Genomic DNA, 20481 nt, shown 5'->3' with positions numbered 1-20481 from the left:
AGCTTGGGGAAAGCGAGGAATGGGGAGTGACTGCTTTAGTGGATATGGGGTCTCCCTGGAGGTGATGAAAATGCTTTAGAACTAGACGGAGGTGAGGTTGCACCATATTGTCAATGTACTAAATGCCACTGAATTGTACACTTTCAAATGGTTAACTTCATGTTATGTGAATTTTACCTCAATTAAAAAAAAAACTAAAGACAGGGAAACTCAAATATTTCTTACAGTACACGACAAAAGTTTCTCGCCGAGGTTTCCCTAATGTCTGATTCATGGCAGAAACTCACTATTTGTTGAATAAATATTTGAAACAATAAGTATGTTTTTCAAAAAGAAGTGAATAACGTCACAGCTCAGAGCCAGCACGGCACGCAGCAGGAGGCGTCCCGGAGCGCCTCATCCTAAGGGTGGCGGTTCTAGCCAACACTGGCGGAGCCCCGGCCCCGTGCCAGGCACGGCGGTTCTGTCCTGGGGGCAAGGGGGCTTTAACAGCAAAAAATTAAACCAAAAAACCCACAAGATTTTCTGCCAGTGTTCACAGAAAATTATACACAAATTATCAAGATAATAAAGAACCTAAATTTTAAAATAACTTAAAAATACACGAAAGTTTGTACCTTATGACGAAATTTCCGGTTATAAAATATACGTAAATAAGTCCTGGGAAAGTAACGCACAGCGAGGCAACCACAGTCAGTAATACTGTATGGTGTACCTGAAAGCTGCTAAGAGAGCCGATCTTAAACGTTCTCATCACAAGGAGAACAAAGCTTGTAACTGTATGTAGTGATGGATGTTAACTAGACTTACTACGGTTAACATTTCACATCACATCCAAGTACTGAGTCATTATTTGTCCACCCGAAACCATTATCATTTTATACGTCAATTATATCATAATTTTAAAAAATACACAGAAGACCAAAAAAACCCTGTACTCAGGCAATGGAATATTGGAGAATGAAAACGGGAGACAATAGGAAAAGTTTAATGTTTGCTCTTGAAATGCAAAAATGAACATAAACTAAAGGAGACTGGAAAGACAGGCTCCGGGGCCAGCTGCCTGCAGGGGACTGCTATTTTGTTTTGTTTTGGGAAGGTGCTCTCTGGATTTATGGTTGTTTCATTTATGCCCATTCACAAAAATGCAAGCGGTGGAAGAAAACAGTTGAGAAAGATGTGATAGTCTTTCTTCCTAAAAATAAAACTGGAATTCTGGGATTTAGAAGAATGAGACTTCTGCAGCCTGAATTGAAAAAATGAGACAGCACTCCCTTTATTTTCTGTGTCTCTGTTTAGAAGGAAGACTCTCATATCTACATGACCTGAGAGGGAAGAAGTCACGGGTTGACACCCAAGGCAGGGATGCGGCTGGGCTCAGCGCATAACACGGAGCGCATGTGAGGAGAGGCACCTGTGGGAACCGTCCCTCCCTGGGGAGGGGTCCTGGTACAGTCATCAAGAAAGGGGTATTCTCCCCTTAGAGAGGGACTTGCTCACGGGTTTCACATCAACTCTCTATTCCAGCCAAAGCCATTTTAAGAGCTACAGATACCGAGTGACTTCAGGAATCCAGACTCTTCCTGGACCTGACTGAAGGCTCCTTCCTAACCAATGAACAAGGTGACTGGTTTTAATCAATGAGACCTATGGACTCCTCCTGTCCTCTCCAGAGGGCTAGTCATCAATCCTTGATTAGCCTAACCCGTGAGCATCTTTCCAGCACTCACAAACCCCTGACTATCCCCCCTCAGCCAAGTCCCCACGCATTTCTTCACTGTGGTGTCCTTGCCTGGAAAATTCACCCCAGCTTTGTTAACTCTAGTGCCCTTGGTTTCATAGTCCTAGCCTGGTGGCTGCCTGTGTGTTCCTAGAGACAAGAGGGCTTGCTTAGGACCAAGAAGTCAGAGGAGCAGGCTCCATTTTAGATTCTGAATTACTCCAGCATCTCTTCAAGGAGGAAAACTGGGTGGAAGCGGGGCACATTTTATCTAAACTGGCTGCAAAACAAACGGCTTCTCTGGTGGTTATTACAACGAGCAGCACAGTCTCAACTGAGACGGAAGATGCTGCTAGAGCCGAGGCAGAAGACAACCGCCTTTCCTACGAAGCAGGTTTCCCTTATCTTACCTCTTCTGGGTAAATCAGGATCCATGGAGGGAGATAGGTCTGCTCTCTCCTGGTAGGTTTTGTTCCTGATCCCTTGCAGTGTTCAACCCCAGCTACAGAGCAGAATCATCACCCAGGAGGGTTCCCGAACTGGGCATGGCCCAGGCCTCCCCTCTAGAAATGCTGCACTAATTGCCTGTGGTGCGGCCCAGGTGACTCCGGGGCACGGCCAGGAACGAGACCACTGCTAAAGGAAATGGATTATGGTGGCTGAAATGAAAACCCTGCTATATCTGGGAAAGGTGACCAGACCTTTATAAGAATGAGTGTCGTTAGAAAACTGTTGCCTGGTAAGTTCAGTGTAAGGTTAAAGGCTAAATGTTTATTAAGAGTAAGACACACGCCAAGAACACCATGCAACTAACAATGGTGGAGCATGGTCTAAGCTTTCATTTTTAGCAAGATTTTTTGCCCATTGTCTCTTGACAAGCCTCTCAGCAGCCATATGTCAATGCAGGTGAATGAGGAAACCAAGGCTCAGAGATGGTAAGAAATCCACCCAGGGTGACCCCCTTTTTTGTGTGTGTGGAGGTACTGGGAATTGAACGCACTCTACCACTGAGCTATACCCACCCACCTCCACTCCAGGGTGGACCTTTTAAGAGCCCAGAGCCTGGGCTTTTTCAAATTCATCCCAAAGCCTCCAGGAAACCTTCACTGGTTCATGCTTATGAACTCTGAAGATGAACAGGAAACCCAAACAGATCGTGCAAAGTAGGTTCTGCTTGGATGCTACAAATAGGTGCTGGATCTGAGGCTGCTACAGCAACTCATATGCTTGACCAAAGAATGGCCCTCCTCTGGGTGCCAGGGAAACTGCGCCCTTCCACGGGGCACGTGTTGGTAGGGTTGCAGGAAGGCAGAGTGAGGCGGGCGCCCCAGCACAGTCGAACCCTAGCATAGCCCATCTCCACCTGAGTTTGGGTTTTGAAGTACAGTGGGAAAGGAAATGGGCAGACTTCATTGTCTTCACCTTTAGAGAATGCCCATGTCAACCTGGCTCCCATGCCCTCATCTCCAGTCTTCCACAGCAGGTAGCATCCCACTGTACAACCAGATCCACATTCACAAAACAGGTTGGAGACTCTCCTTCCTGACTCCTGGCTCAAGCCAATGTCTGAGACTGGGGCACTCCCTGGAGTAGTGGAGATGGGTACACAGTACCTACAAATCGATTCCCAAAGTAGATCACCATCTTTGGACAGAAGCCTTCACTGCACTCAGCCTCCTGTTGATGACAGAAACTTGAGAAGTCCTCTCCCAAGGAGATACCAATGCACGAAATGGCTGTATTTATAGAAGTCAAATAAATAAACCTCTTCTGAGAGGTCATAATACCTTACAGGAAACAGGGAGCCTCTATTGCATGAAAACTCTTCACATAACTGGTTGTGGAAATATTAATGAAAACATCTGTTCATATTCTTGCCTGCCTGCTTATAAGAAAGAAAATTACCATGAAGTTGATTTATACTGAGAATTTAGCAACGCTGGTCAAGTTTTTTAAAAACTATGATAGAGTTTGTATCTAAAGGTGAATAAATTTAGCCATTTTAAGAAAAAGTGGGCAAGAGGAGCGGAAAGATAGGGGTATGGGATTAAGAGATATAAACTACTACATCGAAACCCAGACGAGCAACAGAGCCATTGTTTTGTAGTAACTTTAAATGGAGTATAAGCTATAAAAATACTGACTCACTATGTTGTACCCCTGAAACTAATATAATATTGTAAATCAATTATACTTTGATGAAAAAAATATTCATAAAAGGTTAAAAAAAAAAAGTGGGCTGCACTGGGATACTGGCAGAATCTCAGAAGACGAGGGTAGTCACCCACTGGAGCTATGAGCTGGGGCTCCAGGTATATATTTTAGGCTGAGCATTCTTCTTCTCTCACGGGGGCTCTGCTCTGCCCCCCCCCCCCACTCCTTCTGGAATTTCTGTTGGGTAAAAACCCTTGATGAGAAGCTTGTCCACCTTCTCCCAACTTGGATTTGGCCAGGGCCTGGCTCAAGACTCAGGGACAAATCCAGGGATGCACCCAGATCCTCAAAGCCCCACACTGAGAAGCATGACTTTGGAGGCACAGAGAAGAGGAAGGCAAGAGAGAATGGGGGAGTCCCACAGGACAGCAGGACTTCTACACCCACCCGAGTCACTTTCCCTTTCTGCCACTGCGGGAAATTAAATCTGTCTGTTGCCTCCTCTTAGGTCAACCAAGTGCTCACCCACAACCTCAGAGAGCCAAGGAATCCTTCCTGAAGAGGGCATTTCTCTTCCCAGCCATGAAGTAACAGGCATTTTACTGTCCTCCAATATGCCCTCTGCAGGCAGCCTGAGACTGGGCTAAGGTTTTAGCAGAAGTGTCCTGCGGTACACAGAGAACATGCACTTTGTTGCCATGACACTCTGACCTCTATAATTCTTGGGTCCTTTCCTGAAAGACTAGAGAAGCTATCCTGGCCCCTGAAGCTTTGAAATTCCAGTACATGAGTCCCTGTACAACAGGGAGGGCGAGCTGTCCCTCAGACCAGCTGTCCAGCCACTGATGCCCCCTCCGGCATGGTGGTCATCTCCACCTCCGCCAAGGTGGGTAGGCGGCGGAGGGCCCGGAGTGGGGCTTAGGGACAAGTCGGGAAGATATCTTTTAGGGAAGATATCAGGAAGATATAGGGAAGATAACCCATTGACAAGAACATTAAGAGTGTCTGGGTGGGAGCTCCCACTGGAGACCTGTTTCAAAGTCACATGTGGCTGCCCTGAGCATTAGAAAATGCATTTCCCAAAACCCGAAACTGGGCACCAAATTTGTTTGACAACTCTCCACATGTACATCAGGGATTAAAAAGGAGAAGTTCCCGGCCCTCTTGACAGCAAATGAAAGACACTATTCTTTCTTGTAGAATTCAGGGATTTTCTTTTGGAAGCTTAAATATAGATTTGCTTCTCCTTTAAACTGAGCTCAGTTTCACCTGGTCCAGGAAGCCAACCCTAACCAGCTGGCGCTTCCTGCCCACTCACCGTTCTAGGTTAGGCAGTCCTCCTCCGTGCCCTCACAACCTCCCTTTTGAGTACTACTGGGACTCTTCCAATACTCATTTTTAATAATTTAGATTGTGAGCTCCTTGACAGCAGAAGGAAGTGGGTATTTTGAATTTCAATAACCCTGCATAGTGACTAATAAGCAGCAGAAGATGTATTAAATGTTTGTTGAATAAATAAATGAAGTCATTCTTTAGAAAGGTACAACTCTAGGAGTGGCTTAAAACCGGACGAATGCATGAGGCATTTCATTCTACAAATAATAATTTCTGAGATTAAGAAACAGAAGATTAAGTTCTGAACTAGAATTTGAAAAGGAAAATAACCCTAGTGTCTAATTTTTTTTTCTAGACCAAGGAGATGTAATTAATAATTAATCTTTTTTTAATGGCTGGGAAGAATTGCATGATTTGAAGACCTGCTGATGGTGTTACAATGAATATCGATTTGGCCCAACTGAGAGCGTTTCCAGGGCAACAGCGGTTCTCAGTCACGTCAAATTACAGCAGTTATCTCTCTGGGTGTCAGTTTTCCTAGGAAGCTCATTGGAGTTGAAAAACTATATCCTTAGGTCAAGGTTTGACTTTTCTTTGGTTTCTTGCAATTTGTCAGACAAAAAAGAGAGAAAGAGAAAATAGAAAATCCTGCAAATAACACAATGTCTAGATTTTGTAGAGAAGTCAGAGCTCGTGCCGTGAGCTCTGAAGACCCCGCAGTCTTCAAAACGGAGAGCACCCCAAAGAGGAAGGCGGGGGGCACTTGAGGGCGGTACCTGCGGTTCATCCGCGGCGTGCACGAGTAAAACGTGGCGAAATAGGAAGGGGGAGGCACTGGCGGCACAAAGTCATCGGGGTCTGGGATGCGTCTGTGTTCCTCCACTTCTTCTGCAGAAATCTGGGATTCGTCCTAATCAGACAGCATTCTGGTTAGTCAACAGCCTTCGCTACAAAGGCTCGGGGAGAAAAGCAACGGGTTACACAAGAAGTTCCGCGGCCAGGTGCGGCGGAGACGCATTTGCACGGCCACCTCGCGTGGACTTACGTTGCAGGATCTTCTGGCTGCGAAGATCTGGAGGTAGCGAAGGGCGGCGGCCACCAAGCAGACGGTGGTCGTCAGAGCGTTCAAGGCACACAGGGCGAACAGGACTTTCTGGAACCAGGAAACAATGACGCCCCTGAGTACCTCAAAGCTGATGATCAGAATGCAACATAAAGACTTTTAAAAATGGTACTACTACTGTCCCAGTAGGACAATTCTCCTGAGAAAATGCACGTAAAGGACTTAGATGATGCTTGGCTCGTGCTAGGTGTCACACAAGTGCTGGTTATTACTCAGACTCTCACGCAATACTGTGTACGTCTTAACTTTATAAAAACTTAGCCTAGAAGCTTCCTGTCCCAGACAGACCTGGTATTACCAGATTTCCTTTTGCAAGCATCAGAATCCTGTCTGGAAATGTTCCTTCCAAAAGTGCAGTGAGTTTCTCTTCTGAAGTTGGTGTCCCCAGTGATAGAGATTTCTAACCTTCCCCCACCACCCACTAAAACAGCCTCCCACCAGGACAGCTCGCTGCTTAATTTGTGGCCACTGATTCTGTTTCGGGAGCAGTTGGCAGAGCTGCCCCCAGCACCAAACCGGGGCAACACAGGGGGGCAGGCGGCCCAAGTGCAAACAGGGCTGCTCTCCTCTAAACACGTCTCAAAATAGCAAAGCCAGTCCCAAAAGTTTCTGTTGCCAAAGTCCTGGCTCCTTAGCGGGGCTTTCCCCAAGCAAAGTCTTGGCTCAAAAAGTTTGGGGGTGATTCAGCTGCCAAAACTCCAGAAGCCGAAGAAAGAAGACCATTTTCACATCCTCCGTGAGCCGAAGAGCTGCAGCTTCTCCCTCTCTGCTCAGAGATTCCTCCTCCCCACAAAAAATAAACCCAAAACAAAGACCTAAAGAAAGCCATCGGTGGAGGACCATCCAAAAGCTAATATCCCAGGGTTCACCAACTGACCGTGTCATTCACTGGGCTCACAGACCTTAAGTCAGGACACAGTTTTTATCCAATTCCTAAATGAAGGTTAATTCTGTATTTCTCTTCAGCTGGTATCATTTGTTTTTCATCTCTTTTGCTTATTATAGTTGCAGCCTGTTCAAGAAGAGGTAATGTCTTGAACTTCCCTTGTATCTTCTGGCCAACACATCACCTTTGTCTGTGTGTCTTAGGACAGCAGCACTCAATAGCCCAGAGGACTCATTTAAGCCAACAAAGGAGCATCAGAGCAGTGACAGATGGGCGTGCACTTTAAAGGTTCTGCTAAAACTATACCTCGTATAAGTGTAGCTACATAATGAGTGTGTGTGTATATGTGTGCCTGTATATTTATATACATAAAAATATACATGTGTATATATTTAGGCCCCTTACATTTTTCACTAGCTTATAGTTTTGAACACAGAGAGCCATCCATCCATAACTTAAGAGACACAAAAATCAGCAGCTCCTTCTGCTCTCAATTCTGCCTCTAGGTTCCTGATGAGGGGTTGCTCACATCTGCTCCAAGCAGCACTATTTGAAAGAGGTACCAGAGGAGGAATATTTCAAGTAGCTCTGCCTTCTTTGGGGTTTCTGTGGTGCATTTGCTGGTGAGGGAAGGAATCCAGTTGAGATACCTTAAGTAGAAGGTGAACAGCACTACAAGGCTGAACCGGGAAGAGTTTCAATGCATTTTCTTTGTCTGTGCATTTGGCTGGTTGAAATTCTTCACAACAGAAGCAAATCTTGCCTTCACCTAAGTCCACCTTAAGGGGGAAAAGGCAGAACAATAATTTAATTATTAAGTTAAAATAAACAGTCCACACCGCAGAGCACCAATCCTACAGAATGAGATATGGCAGGGTTCAGTGTCAAGCAGTGTCTGCATCAGTCAGGACAGGTAACAGCCAGCCCCAACATTTCAGTGGCTTAACCAACCAATGTTACTTCCTCACTGTGCCACATACCCACTGCAGGTCAGCAGAGGGCTCTGCTCATCATGTTCCCTTAGGGACCGAGGTCAATGAAGCATTGTTATCTCAGGATTGATGATCCCTATGCTAGTGAGATGGAGAGCATATGATGAATTGCACATTGGCACTTAACGCAGGGCTGCCAGATAAAAGGCAGGATGCTCAGTTAAATTTGAATTAACATAAACAACAGATCATTCCTTAGCACCATTATATCCCAAACATGGCATGAGACATGTTCATAGTAAAAAGCTATTAGCTGTTTATTTGAAATTCAAATTTAACTGGCTATCCTGGGTTTTCACTTGCTAAATCTGGTTACCCTAGCTTCAGTCTTCCTCTCGGACGTGACACTCATCACATGAGCTCAATTTTCTTTCCAAAGCAAATACTACGGTTCTAGCTAACTCCAAGAAGGCAAGGAGGTTCAGTCTACCATGTGCCGTAAGAACCACAAGGACTCTTTGGTGAACAGTAGCCCTAAATCATGTAGGCTTAATGAGATCTTAGTTCACATCTTCAATGTTTGCATAGATTTTAGTAGAAATTTTCTTTTCTTTTTTTTTGAAGTGATAACATCACTGATGAGTAATCTTATATATTTTTAGTGAGATGCTTTGCAAACTTTGGGTCACTTTTCCAAGTTTCCATTGAATCAGCTTGTAAATATATGTAATACCTGATTTTGGCTAATAAGACCCATAATTTGGTATAGTTCTTCTTGTTTGTTTGTATATATTTTTTAATTGAAGTATAGTCAGTTTACAATGTTGTATCAATTTCTGGTGTACAGCACAATGCTTCCATCATACATGAACATACATATATTTGTTTTCATATTCTTTTCCATTATGGGTTACTACAAGATATTGAATATAGTTCCCTCCATACAGTATAAACTTGTTGTTTATCTATTTTATATATATTAGTTAATATCTGAAAATCTTGAACTCCCAATTTATCCCTTCCCACCCTGTTCCTCTCTGGTAACCATGTTTGTTTTCTATGTCTCTGAGTCTGTTTCTATTTTGTAAATAAGTTCGTTTGTCCTTTTTTTTTTTTTTTAGATTCCACATATAAATGATATCATATGGTATTTTTCTTTCTCTTTCTGACTTACTTCACTTAGAATGACATTCTCCAGGTCCATCCATGTTGATGCAAATGGCATTATTTTATCATTTTTTATTGCTGAGTAGTATTCCATTGTATAAATATACCACAGCTTCTTTATCCAGTCATCTGTTGATGGACACTTAGGTTATGTCTTGGCTATTGTAAATAGTGCTGCTATGAACACTGGGGTGCATGCATTTTTTTGAATTAAGGTTCCCTCTGGATATACACCCAGGAGTGGGATTGCTGGATCACATGGTAAGTCTCTTTTCAGTCTTCTGAGGAATCTCCAGACTGTTTTCCATAACGGCTGCACCAAACTACATTCCCACCAACATTGTAGGAGGGTTCCCTTTTCTCCACAGCCTCTCCAGCATTTATCATTTGTGGACTTTTGAATGAGGGCCATTCTGACTGGTGTGAGGTGATACCTCATTGTAGTTTTCATTTGCATTTCTCTGATAATTAGCAATATGGGGCATCTTTTCATGTGTCTACTGGCCATTTGTATAAGACCCATAATTTGGGAGTAGAGGTGCATTCTTACTTGCTCTGCTGCTTGAGCTGTTGAAGTTGGCTTCTCTATTTTGGTTAAAAGTAAAGGCCACACCTCTTTCATACCTGTTAAATTAAAAACCAGCTTTGACTTCACTAGCTGCAAAATTCTTCAGGAATCTTTAAGAATGACTGAACATCTACAATATTTTAGTTACTTAACAGAAAAAAAAGAGACTTTATTCTTATTGAATTAAGATTCTTACCCTTTAGTCATAGTGATAAATTTCATGGTATTTTTCCAAATTAGGAGAAGACTTAGTTCCTTCTAATACAAGGTAACTAGGAAGCCGAGGGGGAAAATTCGTACCACTGAATTATACATTTTCTGGTTTGGTTTTCCTTTTCTTTTGAGATGAAATTTACATACACAAATCACAAGCATACCATTAGAGGAATTTTGAGCTATGTGTATATCTATGTACCTCAGACTCGTATCAACAGACAGAACATACCATCACCGGAGTAAATTCCTTCATGCCTCCTCCCCATCCATCCCTGCCCACACACCCCCAAAGGCAACTACTGTGCGGATAGATTTCCCACATAGATTAGCTTTGCCTCTTCCAGAACTCCATGGATCCCAGAACATTTTTCATTCCTTCTCCTTAAACCATACTGAAAGGGACTCTTTACTATCTTAAACACTGATGCCCAGATTTTGATATAAATTCTGCCTCTGATACAAAGAATTACAACAACAGTTACCTCAATGGACCCCATAACCTATCAGTTCCCTCCCGCGGGGTTTCTGTCTTGTGTTGGTTTGCCTTGGAGATTGTTAGCTCAGCAATGTCCCCATACGTAGATCCATAACCCCACACACACAGACACAAGGCTATCTGTGTTCGAATCTCACATTTTCAATGTCTCACATTTCTAGGGTCCGTACTAGATTCTCTCCTTCTAAAGGAAAACCACTATGCCCATTCAGACAGGAGTTCCCCAGGCAGGGTCCAGGCAGGTGAGAAATTTTCTTTCCTCTCAGGGATCACTGGCTTTGTCTTGGCCCCTCTTGCATAATTAATAATAGTCCTTACACTGGGCTAAGTTCAGAAGGTGAATATTACTCCCAATGGGCTTGCCCCTTCAAAGGCTCCAGCTGAGAATTTCCTGTTCTAATACTAACAAGCATTATTTAGTAGTAACAAAGAAGTGGCTAACAGAGATCATTCATTCTTCTCATGTCTCCATTCTGTTCACGTATACCAGGCCGCTTCTCCCTAAACAGGAAAGAAGCTCGCTTTTTCCAATGTGACTCAGTGCAATTTCTTTTTCTCCTACTTGTGTAAGCGTCAAGATCCTACCTGAGGATTTTACCTCCCTCAGGTAAGACTAGGTGTCATCTTACAAAGTGCTCCCTTCCCACATGAGTCCATTCTTGATCCAAGGCATTCAGTTGAGAGAGAAATCAGTCCTTTGCGGCTGCACACACATGGCTGCAGTATTCACATGACACCAGGCATCCACGTACACAGAGGCCTCAGCTACCTGGAACTGCTGGGGTGAGCCAGTCAGGATGGCAAAGTTTTCCAGGTAAGTGAGGGTTAATCCCTTTAAACAAGGGATCCTATCTGAAAGTTAATCATTATGCAAATAATACTGAATATCAATCACTGTGCCCGCTGATACAGGGAGGCCCTGAGGCTCCAGACAAAATGATTCAAGGAACTGAGCGTTCTGCATTCCTTCTTCTTCCTATTCTTGATCCTTCACCCATCTTCTTAATCCTAACTCTGCCCAGTATTTCTGAAAACGTATTCTAATTTCTCTTCAATCTCTTTAGCCATCTGCAAACAAAGCTGTTCAAATTTCCCCAATCTTAAATGGAAAACACCTATCCTTCACCTTGATACTATTACCTGAAACTGTCAGACCCTCTCCTTCCTCCCATCAGCCACCAACGCTGTGGCTCTCCACCCTAGCTGCACATTAGACTCTTCCAGGAAGCTTTCCCAACATATGACGATGCCATCTTTAGTAATTAGGGAACCAAAAATTAAAGTAAGAATGAGATCTCGATTTAGCCCCATCAGACTGGCAAAAAATTAAAAAGAATAACACTTACTGGTGGCAGAGAGTTACTGGTAGAAATGCGAGTTAAAGCCCTTTAACAAAGGATCTGTCCATACATTTGAAATTAAATTTACTTATTCCCCAACCACTTTGGAAAACCATTTAGCAGTTTCTTATAAAGTTAAACATACTTTTACCACAGTGATGCTTATCTATGTATTTACTTAAGAGAAATAAAAACAGGTCCACACACACACACAAAAACTATATAAAAATGTTCACAACAGCTTTGTTCATAACACTCCCAAGCTGAAAAGAACCCAAATGTCCATCAACAGAAGAACTGATCAAACAAACTGTAGCATTTTTATGCAATGAAATACTGCCCTGGTTTAAAAAAAAAAAAAGAAGAAGAAGAGCAAACAACTGATATGACCCTAAAACATGGGTGGATTTTAAAATATCATGCTGAGCTAAATCAGTCAGACACAAAAAGATATACACCATATGGTTCCACCTGTATGAAATTCAAGAACAGGCAAACTAATCTACGGTGGAAAAAAAACTGGAACCGTGGTTGCCTCTGAGAGAGCAGACCAGCCTGAAAGGAGACAGCAAAGAACTTTCTAGAGTGATGAAAATGTTCTAGATCTTGTTTGGGTGTATACATGAGAGTGTCATGATGAACATACACATGGTCAAAACTCAATGAACTGCACACTCGAGATATGGGCATTCAATTGTTTGTATATTTTATCTCAGTTTTTAAAAAAATGGATAGAATCATCAGATGGTTGAATGTGTAATAAAAAGAAAGAGACATACAGAAGAACAATCCCTGTCCTGGGAGCCTGCCCCGCTTGGATCACAGCCCCCATGGGGATGGATATGCAGAATGGTATTCATAGCAGCATTGCTTCCATTGGCCAAAACCCAAACCACAATAGACACAAGAAAACAGAGAACTGACCTGTTCAAAGGGAAAAAAGGGCGTTAGAGCTATACCTAATATATCTTTAAGTGAGAAAAACAATATGCAGGGAAGTGAGTACAATACATCCCATTTTTGGAAAATAAGTCATGAATGGAAAGATATCCCATGCTCTTGGGCTGGAAGAATTAATATTGTTAAAATGGCCATACTACCCAAAGCAATCTACAGATTTAATGTGATCCTTATCAAATTACCCAGGACATTCTTCACAGAACTAGAACAAATCTAAAATGCATATGGAATCATAAAAGACCCAGAATTGCCAAAACAATATGGAAGAAAAAGAGTGAAGCTGGAGACATAACCCTCCCAGCCTTCAGACAATACTACAGAGCTACAGTAATCAAAACAGCATGGTATTAGCACAAAAACAGACATATGATCAACAGAACAGAATAGAGCCCAGAAATAAACCCACAGACTTACGGTCAATTAATCTTCAACAAAGGTGGCAAGAATATACAATGGAGTAAAGACAGTCTCTTCAGCAAATGGTGTTGGGAAAGCTGGACAGCAGCATGTAAATCAGTGAAGTTAGAACACTCCCTCACACCATACACAAAAATAAACTTAAAATGGCTTAAGGACTTAAACAAAAGACAAGACACTATAAACTTCCCAGAATAGAACACAGGCAAAACATTCTCTAACATAAATTGTAGTAAAGTTCTCCTATGTCAGTCTCCCAAAGCAATAGAAATAAAGGCAAGAGATACAAATGAGACCTAATTAAACTTATAAGCTTTTGCACAGCAAAGGAAACTATGAACAAAATGAAAAGACAACCTACAGAATGGGAGAAAATATTTGCAAATGATGTGACTGACAAGGACTTAATTTCCAAAATATTCAAACAGCTCACATAACTCAATAACAAACAAATAAATAAATACAACCCAATTGAAAAATGGGCAGAAGGCCTAAACAGACATTTCTCCAATGAAGACATACAGATGGCCAATAGACACATGCAAAGATGTTCAATATCGCTCATTATCAGAGAAATGCAAATCCAAACTACAATGAGGTATCACCTCACACCAGTCAGAATGGCCATCATTATGGAAATGTTGGCTATCTTTCTCAGACAGATCAACCATTTAAACCCTTCCCCCTTGCAGTCTGGCTTGTTTGCTTCAGAACAACCCATGATCTAAACACTAGGACAAACTTCTACCAATGCCCCTAGAATCCTCTCCTCTTATGGCTTCTACCCATTCCCTTTATTTATTCATCTCAAATATCTATGTTCCAAGTATCCTTTCCTCATCTTCCCATCGATACAAGCCCTTCTTCCTTTACAAACCCTAAGCAACATGTCTCACTCTGACAGCCGATCTCAGTCTCCCTTGCTTTGCAGTCTGGCATTTATTCATTCTCTCCACACCCATCAAGCACTTGCCATGGTTATCCCACTCCTCTTGCTATGTGATAAACTTCAAGGTCAGAAACGACGTCTGACTTTTCTTTCTACTCTCTGCCGTCTCTAGCCCAGTGTCTTGCATATTAATAGATGCTACAAACTTGCCAAACCATCTTTCAATATATTATGATTTTTTGCTTCTAGCCTGTGTCTGTTCTCTTTGCCCCTTCCAACTTGCTGTGTGATTAGTAACAGGAAGATCAAGCTTTGTTCAAAACTTTTTCTGGGAACTCTGTGTATGTAAAGAAGTGTGTGGGAGATGCCGTTGAACACTCCCAAGAGAACAGAGAGCCAGACACTGTCCTCGGGGAGATTCCAGACCAGCAGGAGAGAGCGGGCAGGTGTATGAATATCTTTAGCCCCAAAACAGAAAAGGAGAGATGCTGAAGAGATGGACAGACAGGAATTCTTGCAGATTATCTTCTCTGGGGATCAGGGACATTTCCTTAAGATGATCGTGGAATGAGGCTTTAACAGACTGACAGCATTTGGATGAACAGGGAAGTAAGGGGCAGGGAACTATGCAGGGAGAGACAGCCTTGTCGGAGACAGGGAAGCAGGGCAGGAGGCTGGGTGATGACACATGGTGTGGGCTCAGTTTCAGGGAGTGGGAGCTGCCACAGTGAGAGCGCAGGACAAGGGCAAATTATAGAGGACATTAAAAACCAGAAAAGGCTGTGAGCCTGTGCTTCCAAACCTGAAGGTTATTAAGCAATGGAATGACAAAAGTCAAAAAAACTGTAGAGTTGTTAAGAAAGAGCAACAGGTTTTTAGTGAGTCTCTAAGGCGTTTTCCCATTTGGGAAGGACACGAGTTTCACTGCAAGAACTTTCATCACAGCATCTGGAGAAATGTCGTGGCTCTTCACCTGCTGGTTTGGAAAGGGTGAGACGGCCATGGAACCAGGTTCCAGACAGATGAGATCTACTACAGCTTCTGACAAGTCCATTTCTTCTGCTTTGGGCCACAGGGAGATATTTGTTACTGAGAAGTCTTGAAAAGTTCAGGGACAGCCAGCAATTCCACTTCTGGGCTTTTACTCCACAGAAGTGATCCGTTTCCATGGCAGCATTATTCACAGTGGCCCAAAGGTGGAAAGAACCCAAGCATCCTTCAATGGATAAAGAGTAAACAAAATGTGCCCTCTATAGACAGTGGAATAGTATTCAGCCTTAAAAAGGGAAGAAATTCTGACACATAATACAACATGTGGACATGTTGAGGACACCATGCTAAGTGAAATAAGTAACCACAAAAAGACAAATACTGTATGATTCTACTTATATCAGGTAACCAGAGTAGTCAAATTCACAGCATCAGAAGCATGGTTGCCAGAGGCCAGAGGGGAGGGGATGTGTGGTCAGTGTTTAATATGTATAGTGTGTCAGCTTTGCAAGATGAAAAGAGTTCTAGAGATTGGTTGCAGAACACTGTGACTGTACTTAACACTACTGAGCAGTTAAGATGGTAAATTTTATGCTACATGTATTTTACCACAATTAAAAATAAAAAAAAATTGAGATCATACAGATCCACAACCTCTTATCCACAATTCTGAAATCCAAAAAGCTCTGGAAATTAGAAGTTCTGATTACAGCCTGCTGGCCCAGACTCCGCTGGGGTGCTACAGAATAAATACTACATGTATCACATTTATCTTTTAAAAACTGGGGAAAACTCTGAATGCTGAAACACACCTGGCCGCCAAAGGTTTTGGACAAAGGACTGCTGCCCTGAATTCTGGTAACATCCATTTTTTCTCTTTAGATGAGAGCAGATAGGTATTGATTGTGACCCACCTAGTCACTAACCAATCATGCATTATATTACCGTGGTGCTGGGGTTCTGCTGGTTGGTCATTGCTTTGGAAAAAATCATTGACCACCTGTATAAAATAATTAGCAGGCAGTTCTTTGTTTTGTTTTCCTGCTTCCTTTTACCAACTTCAGGTTTCACTTCGGGCCGTTGCCTGGTCCTGGGTGGTAGGTACCAGGACCACGGTGGCACCCAGGAAAGCCGGGCAGGCCAGGATCAGATCAGGCACACAGTCATGTCTTAGGACCGCTTACCAGATCACACCTGGGCACACTGGACACAAACTGGGCCCCCTGGCAGCCTAGGATAAATCCGGCTAAATTCAGGAGGACACACACCACAGAGAGCAGCACGAAGAGGTTCACCTGAAACAGCAAGAAAGAGGCAGTTAGAAAAAGGAGACGACTAGATTTAGAGATGTTTTGTCCGAATAAAAAAAACTCATTCTTTTCCTAGAGGAAACTTTTTTTTTTTAAAGAAGTCAGAACCCTGTTTTTAATGTACAGACCCCCCCCCCCTTTTTAGAATGCTTTGCATTTTGCTGAGGAATGCCAGCAACCCGCAAGTCTTCTCAATTTAAAGTTCCCGTTTTTCCTCCTCTTCACAAATAAGGGAGTTCGGACTCTGAGCTGCACAGTACATTAAGCCTTTCCTCCTTCAGCCATTCTTACTTTTTCTGAATTTTACAGGATCGTGGTAACTAGACAAATGGAGAATTCTAGAATGTAAGTGGAATCCCAGAAAATGAAGGCGTTCAGAGCCATTACTGGTCAGAAATCACAGTAGGTGCATAAAACTAAAGATGTCTTTTTTCAGTTTCAAACAGCATTGGTACTGTGCAGCGTTGGTGGTATAGTGGTGAGCATAGCTGCCTTCCAAACAGCATTGGTACTAAAGAACAGGTTTACAGTGATCCTCCGTGTACTCTTCTCCAAAGTTAAATATTACAGTTATTACCCTAAATAATTAAGAACTGACATAAATGAACCAAGGAGCCGGTGTTTATTTAGTGCAAATTAGAGACTGCACTGGCTTCTCAACCTGAGAACTCTGATTATTATTAAAATCAAATCTTATCGCAAATGTAAAAGTAAATGTAGAAGATTGGAGCTAATGGTTATCAGTGTTAGAGCCAAGCGTCATTTCAGGCAGCTGATGTCAGAATCGGCTGGGAAATGAGTTCACACATGAATGCTAACACAGAAAGCTCGTTCTTTACTGCTGGTATTCCAAGAAGCTTGAAAGTATCTCCCCAGACCTATGTTATGAGTCAATATTTAATAACACATGGTGCCCTTTTTCTTTTTTTTATTGAAGTACAAGTTAATTTACAATGTTGTATTAGTTTTTGCTGCACAGCACAGTGATTCAGTTATGCGTATATATTATTTTTCATATTCTTTTTCATTACAGGTCATTACGAGATACTATACAGTAGGCTCTTGTTTACCTATCTTATATATAGTAGTGTGTATCTGCAAATCCCAAACTCCCAATTTATCCCTCCCCTCTTTTTCCCCTTTGGTAAGCATAAGTTTATTTTCTATGTCTATGAGTCTGCTTCTGTTTTGTAAATAAGGTCATTTGTGTCATTTTTTTAGACTCCACATATCAGTGATATAATATATTTATCTTTCTCTGACTTACTTCACTCAGTGTGATAATCTCTCGGTCCAGCCATGTTGCTACAACTGGATGCCCTTTTTCTTAAGAGGAATTATTTTTTCCTCTCCAAGAAGAGTCTGGCTTCTGCTTCTCTCCTTTTCCCATTAATTTGTAAAAGAACTCTGCACGCTGTCCTCAGGGTGCAGAATTCTTTTAAAATTTGATGACTTTCCCCAAGTCCTCAAATCATGGGGAAAACGCTGGCAGCAGCTGCTGTGCTGCTGGTTCCGCCGTGTCTGGAGGACCTGACTTGAGCAGCATGTGGTGCCTGCCCTCTCGTGCACTGTGCCGTTCGTGATCATGCCAAAGCTTTCTGGAAAATGAGAATGCTTAATTGGCAAAGGACAGGACACGGTCTTCTTACATGGGCTCCTTCTGTGTCCTGACAGTTGCTACTCAAAGAGACCTAATATATCTGGAATGTTCACACTCAGCAACACAATTATTGTTACTATGAGGAAGTCTTGAATGTTCCTTTGGAAGTTTTCTTTTAATGCAACATCAGATGCCTTGAAAAGACAGTGTGGCTATAATCCTCATGCTTTCTAGGATACTACTAACCTTCATAACTAAAAACTAGTAGCATCAGATATAGAATGGGTGGGGGTCCACTACCCAACACTGGACCCAAAACCTCCTCATTAAATTCTTAAATCCATCTCATCAAAAGACATCATTATTGTAGTGTATGTGTATGTATATATATACATATACTCAGTCATAAAAAATTAATAAAATAATGCCATTTGCAGCAACATGGATGGACCTGGAGATCATCATTCTAAGTGAAATAGGCCAGAAAGAAAGAAAAATACCATATAGTATCACTTTTATGTAGAATATTTAAAAAAAAAACACAAATGAACTTATTTATAAAACAGAAACAGACTTACAGACATAAAAAATGAACTTGTGGTTACTGGGGGAAAGGGGGAAGTGGAGATAAATTGCGAGCTCAGGATTTGCAGATACTAACTACAATATACAAAAAAAATAAACAACAAGGTCCCACTGTATAGCACAGGGAACTATATTCAACACTTTATAATAGTCTATAATGAAAAAGAATATGAAAAGGAATATATATATATACACATATATGTATAACTCAATTACTATGCTGTACACAGAAACTAACACAACATTGTAAACTCACTATACTTCAATGTTTTAAAAAAATTTTTTAAACACATCATTAAGAAAATTCAATAAGCAAGTCATAGACTAGGAGAAAATACTTCATGCATATACTGAACAAAGAACCTTTATCCAGAATATACAAATAACTTCTCAACAATAAAAAGACAAACAACCCAATTTTAAAACTAGGAAAAAGACTCAAACAGATATTTCACAAAAGATACTGAAATGGCCAATGAGCACAGGAAAAGGTGCTCAACATCATTAGTCATCACGAGTGCAACTTAAAACTGAGATACCACTTCACAGCAACTGCAATGGTTAAAACTGAAAAGACTCATGATAGCAAATGTTGGTGAGGACAAGGAGCACGTGGACTCGCAGACGTTCTTGTCCAAGTACAAAACGGTGCCACCAGTTTAGAAAACTGCTTGTCAGTTCCTGAAAAATTAAATATAAGTCTCCCATGCCAAAGAATTCCGTTATTTATGGAAATACTCTGCCCTCAACTTTTTACTCCTTCAGTGTGGGCTGCACAAGGTGACTTCCTTCCGAAAAATTACAGTATGGAAAGAGGAGGGGGAGTAACTTTCCAGTGGAGAAACCTAACAAATACGACCTCACCGAGGTGAACAAGGTTAACATCAGTGATGGGTCATGTTGATGGCAAGTACCCTTGATATGATGTGATGAAAACGGCACTTTACTCTGTGGTCTTCCTCCCCCAAACCCATAATAACCTCAGTCTAATCATGAGAAAACATCAGACAATCCCAACTGAGGTACATTCTACAAAATATCTGACCATTCTACAAAATATTTGACCAATATCTTCAAAACAGTCTAGGTCATCAAAAACAGGGAAAGTCTGAGGAAACTGTCACAGCCAGGAGGAGCCCAAGGAGACAGGACACCTAAATGCAATGTGGTGCCCTAGGACGGGTTCATGAACAGAAAAAGGACATTAGGTAAAAACTAAAGAAATCTGAAGAGTATAGACTTCTGTTGACAATAATGTTATCAGTCTTGGTTCTTTAATTGTGACGAATGTACCACACCAGTGTAAGATGTCAACAACAGAGGAAGCTGGGTGTGGGGTACACGGGAACTCTCTGTACTAGCTTTGCAATATCTCTGCGAATCTAAAACTATTCTAAAATAAATTGTTTATTTAAAAAACTGCAAAAAATCTGAGTATACACCTACTTGATGATTTACAATTCCATTCCTAGGAATACACCCAGAGAAATAAATGCAACTGCCCACAAAAGGACTTGTAGAATGTTTATATCACCTTAATTCAAATTAGACCAAAAACGAAAAGAGCTCAAATAACTAACAACAGGAGAACACATAAACAAACTGTGGTATTTTCAAACAGTGGGATATTTCCAGCAATAAAAAGGAACCAACTGCTGATGCACAACAACGATGTGAAGTTCAAAGACACTACGTTGAACAAAACAAGCCAGGCACTGTGATTCCACTTCCATGCAGTTCAAGAACAAACAACCCCAGTGGTAGAAATCAGGAGAGTAGCTCCCTGTTCTGCA

General features: G+C 41.9%; 1 protein-coding gene across 5 annotated transcripts in view; it reads right to left on the bottom strand.

Annotated features, from left to right (window-relative positions):
* Window positions 1-20481, bottom strand: part of ENTREP1 (endosomal transmembrane epsin interactor 1) — an 85218-nt gene that overhangs the window by 8134 nt on the left and 56603 nt on the right. For all 5 annotated transcript variants that reach the window (XM_064490257.1, XM_064490258.1, XM_064490256.1 and 2 more), the window contains 4 exons: window positions 16378-16488; window positions 7869-7997; window positions 6255-6362; window positions 5986-6119 (listed from right to left, as the gene is read on the bottom strand). In XM_064490257.1, the coding sequence (XP_064346327.1) occupies window positions 5986-6119; window positions 6255-6362; window positions 7869-7997; window positions 16378-16488 (482 nt within the window). The remainder of the gene's footprint in view (window positions 1-5985; window positions 6120-6254; window positions 6363-7868; window positions 7998-16377; window positions 16489-20481) is intronic.

The sequence above is a fragment of the Camelus dromedarius genome, chromosome 10 (genome assembly GCF_036321535.1).
Source record: "Camelus dromedarius isolate mCamDro1 chromosome 10, mCamDro1.pat, whole genome shotgun sequence".
In the NCBI taxonomy this organism is placed as follows: domain Eukaryota; kingdom Metazoa; phylum Chordata; class Mammalia; order Artiodactyla; family Camelidae; genus Camelus; species Camelus dromedarius.
This window is presented reverse-complemented; position numbering and strand designations above follow the sequence as displayed.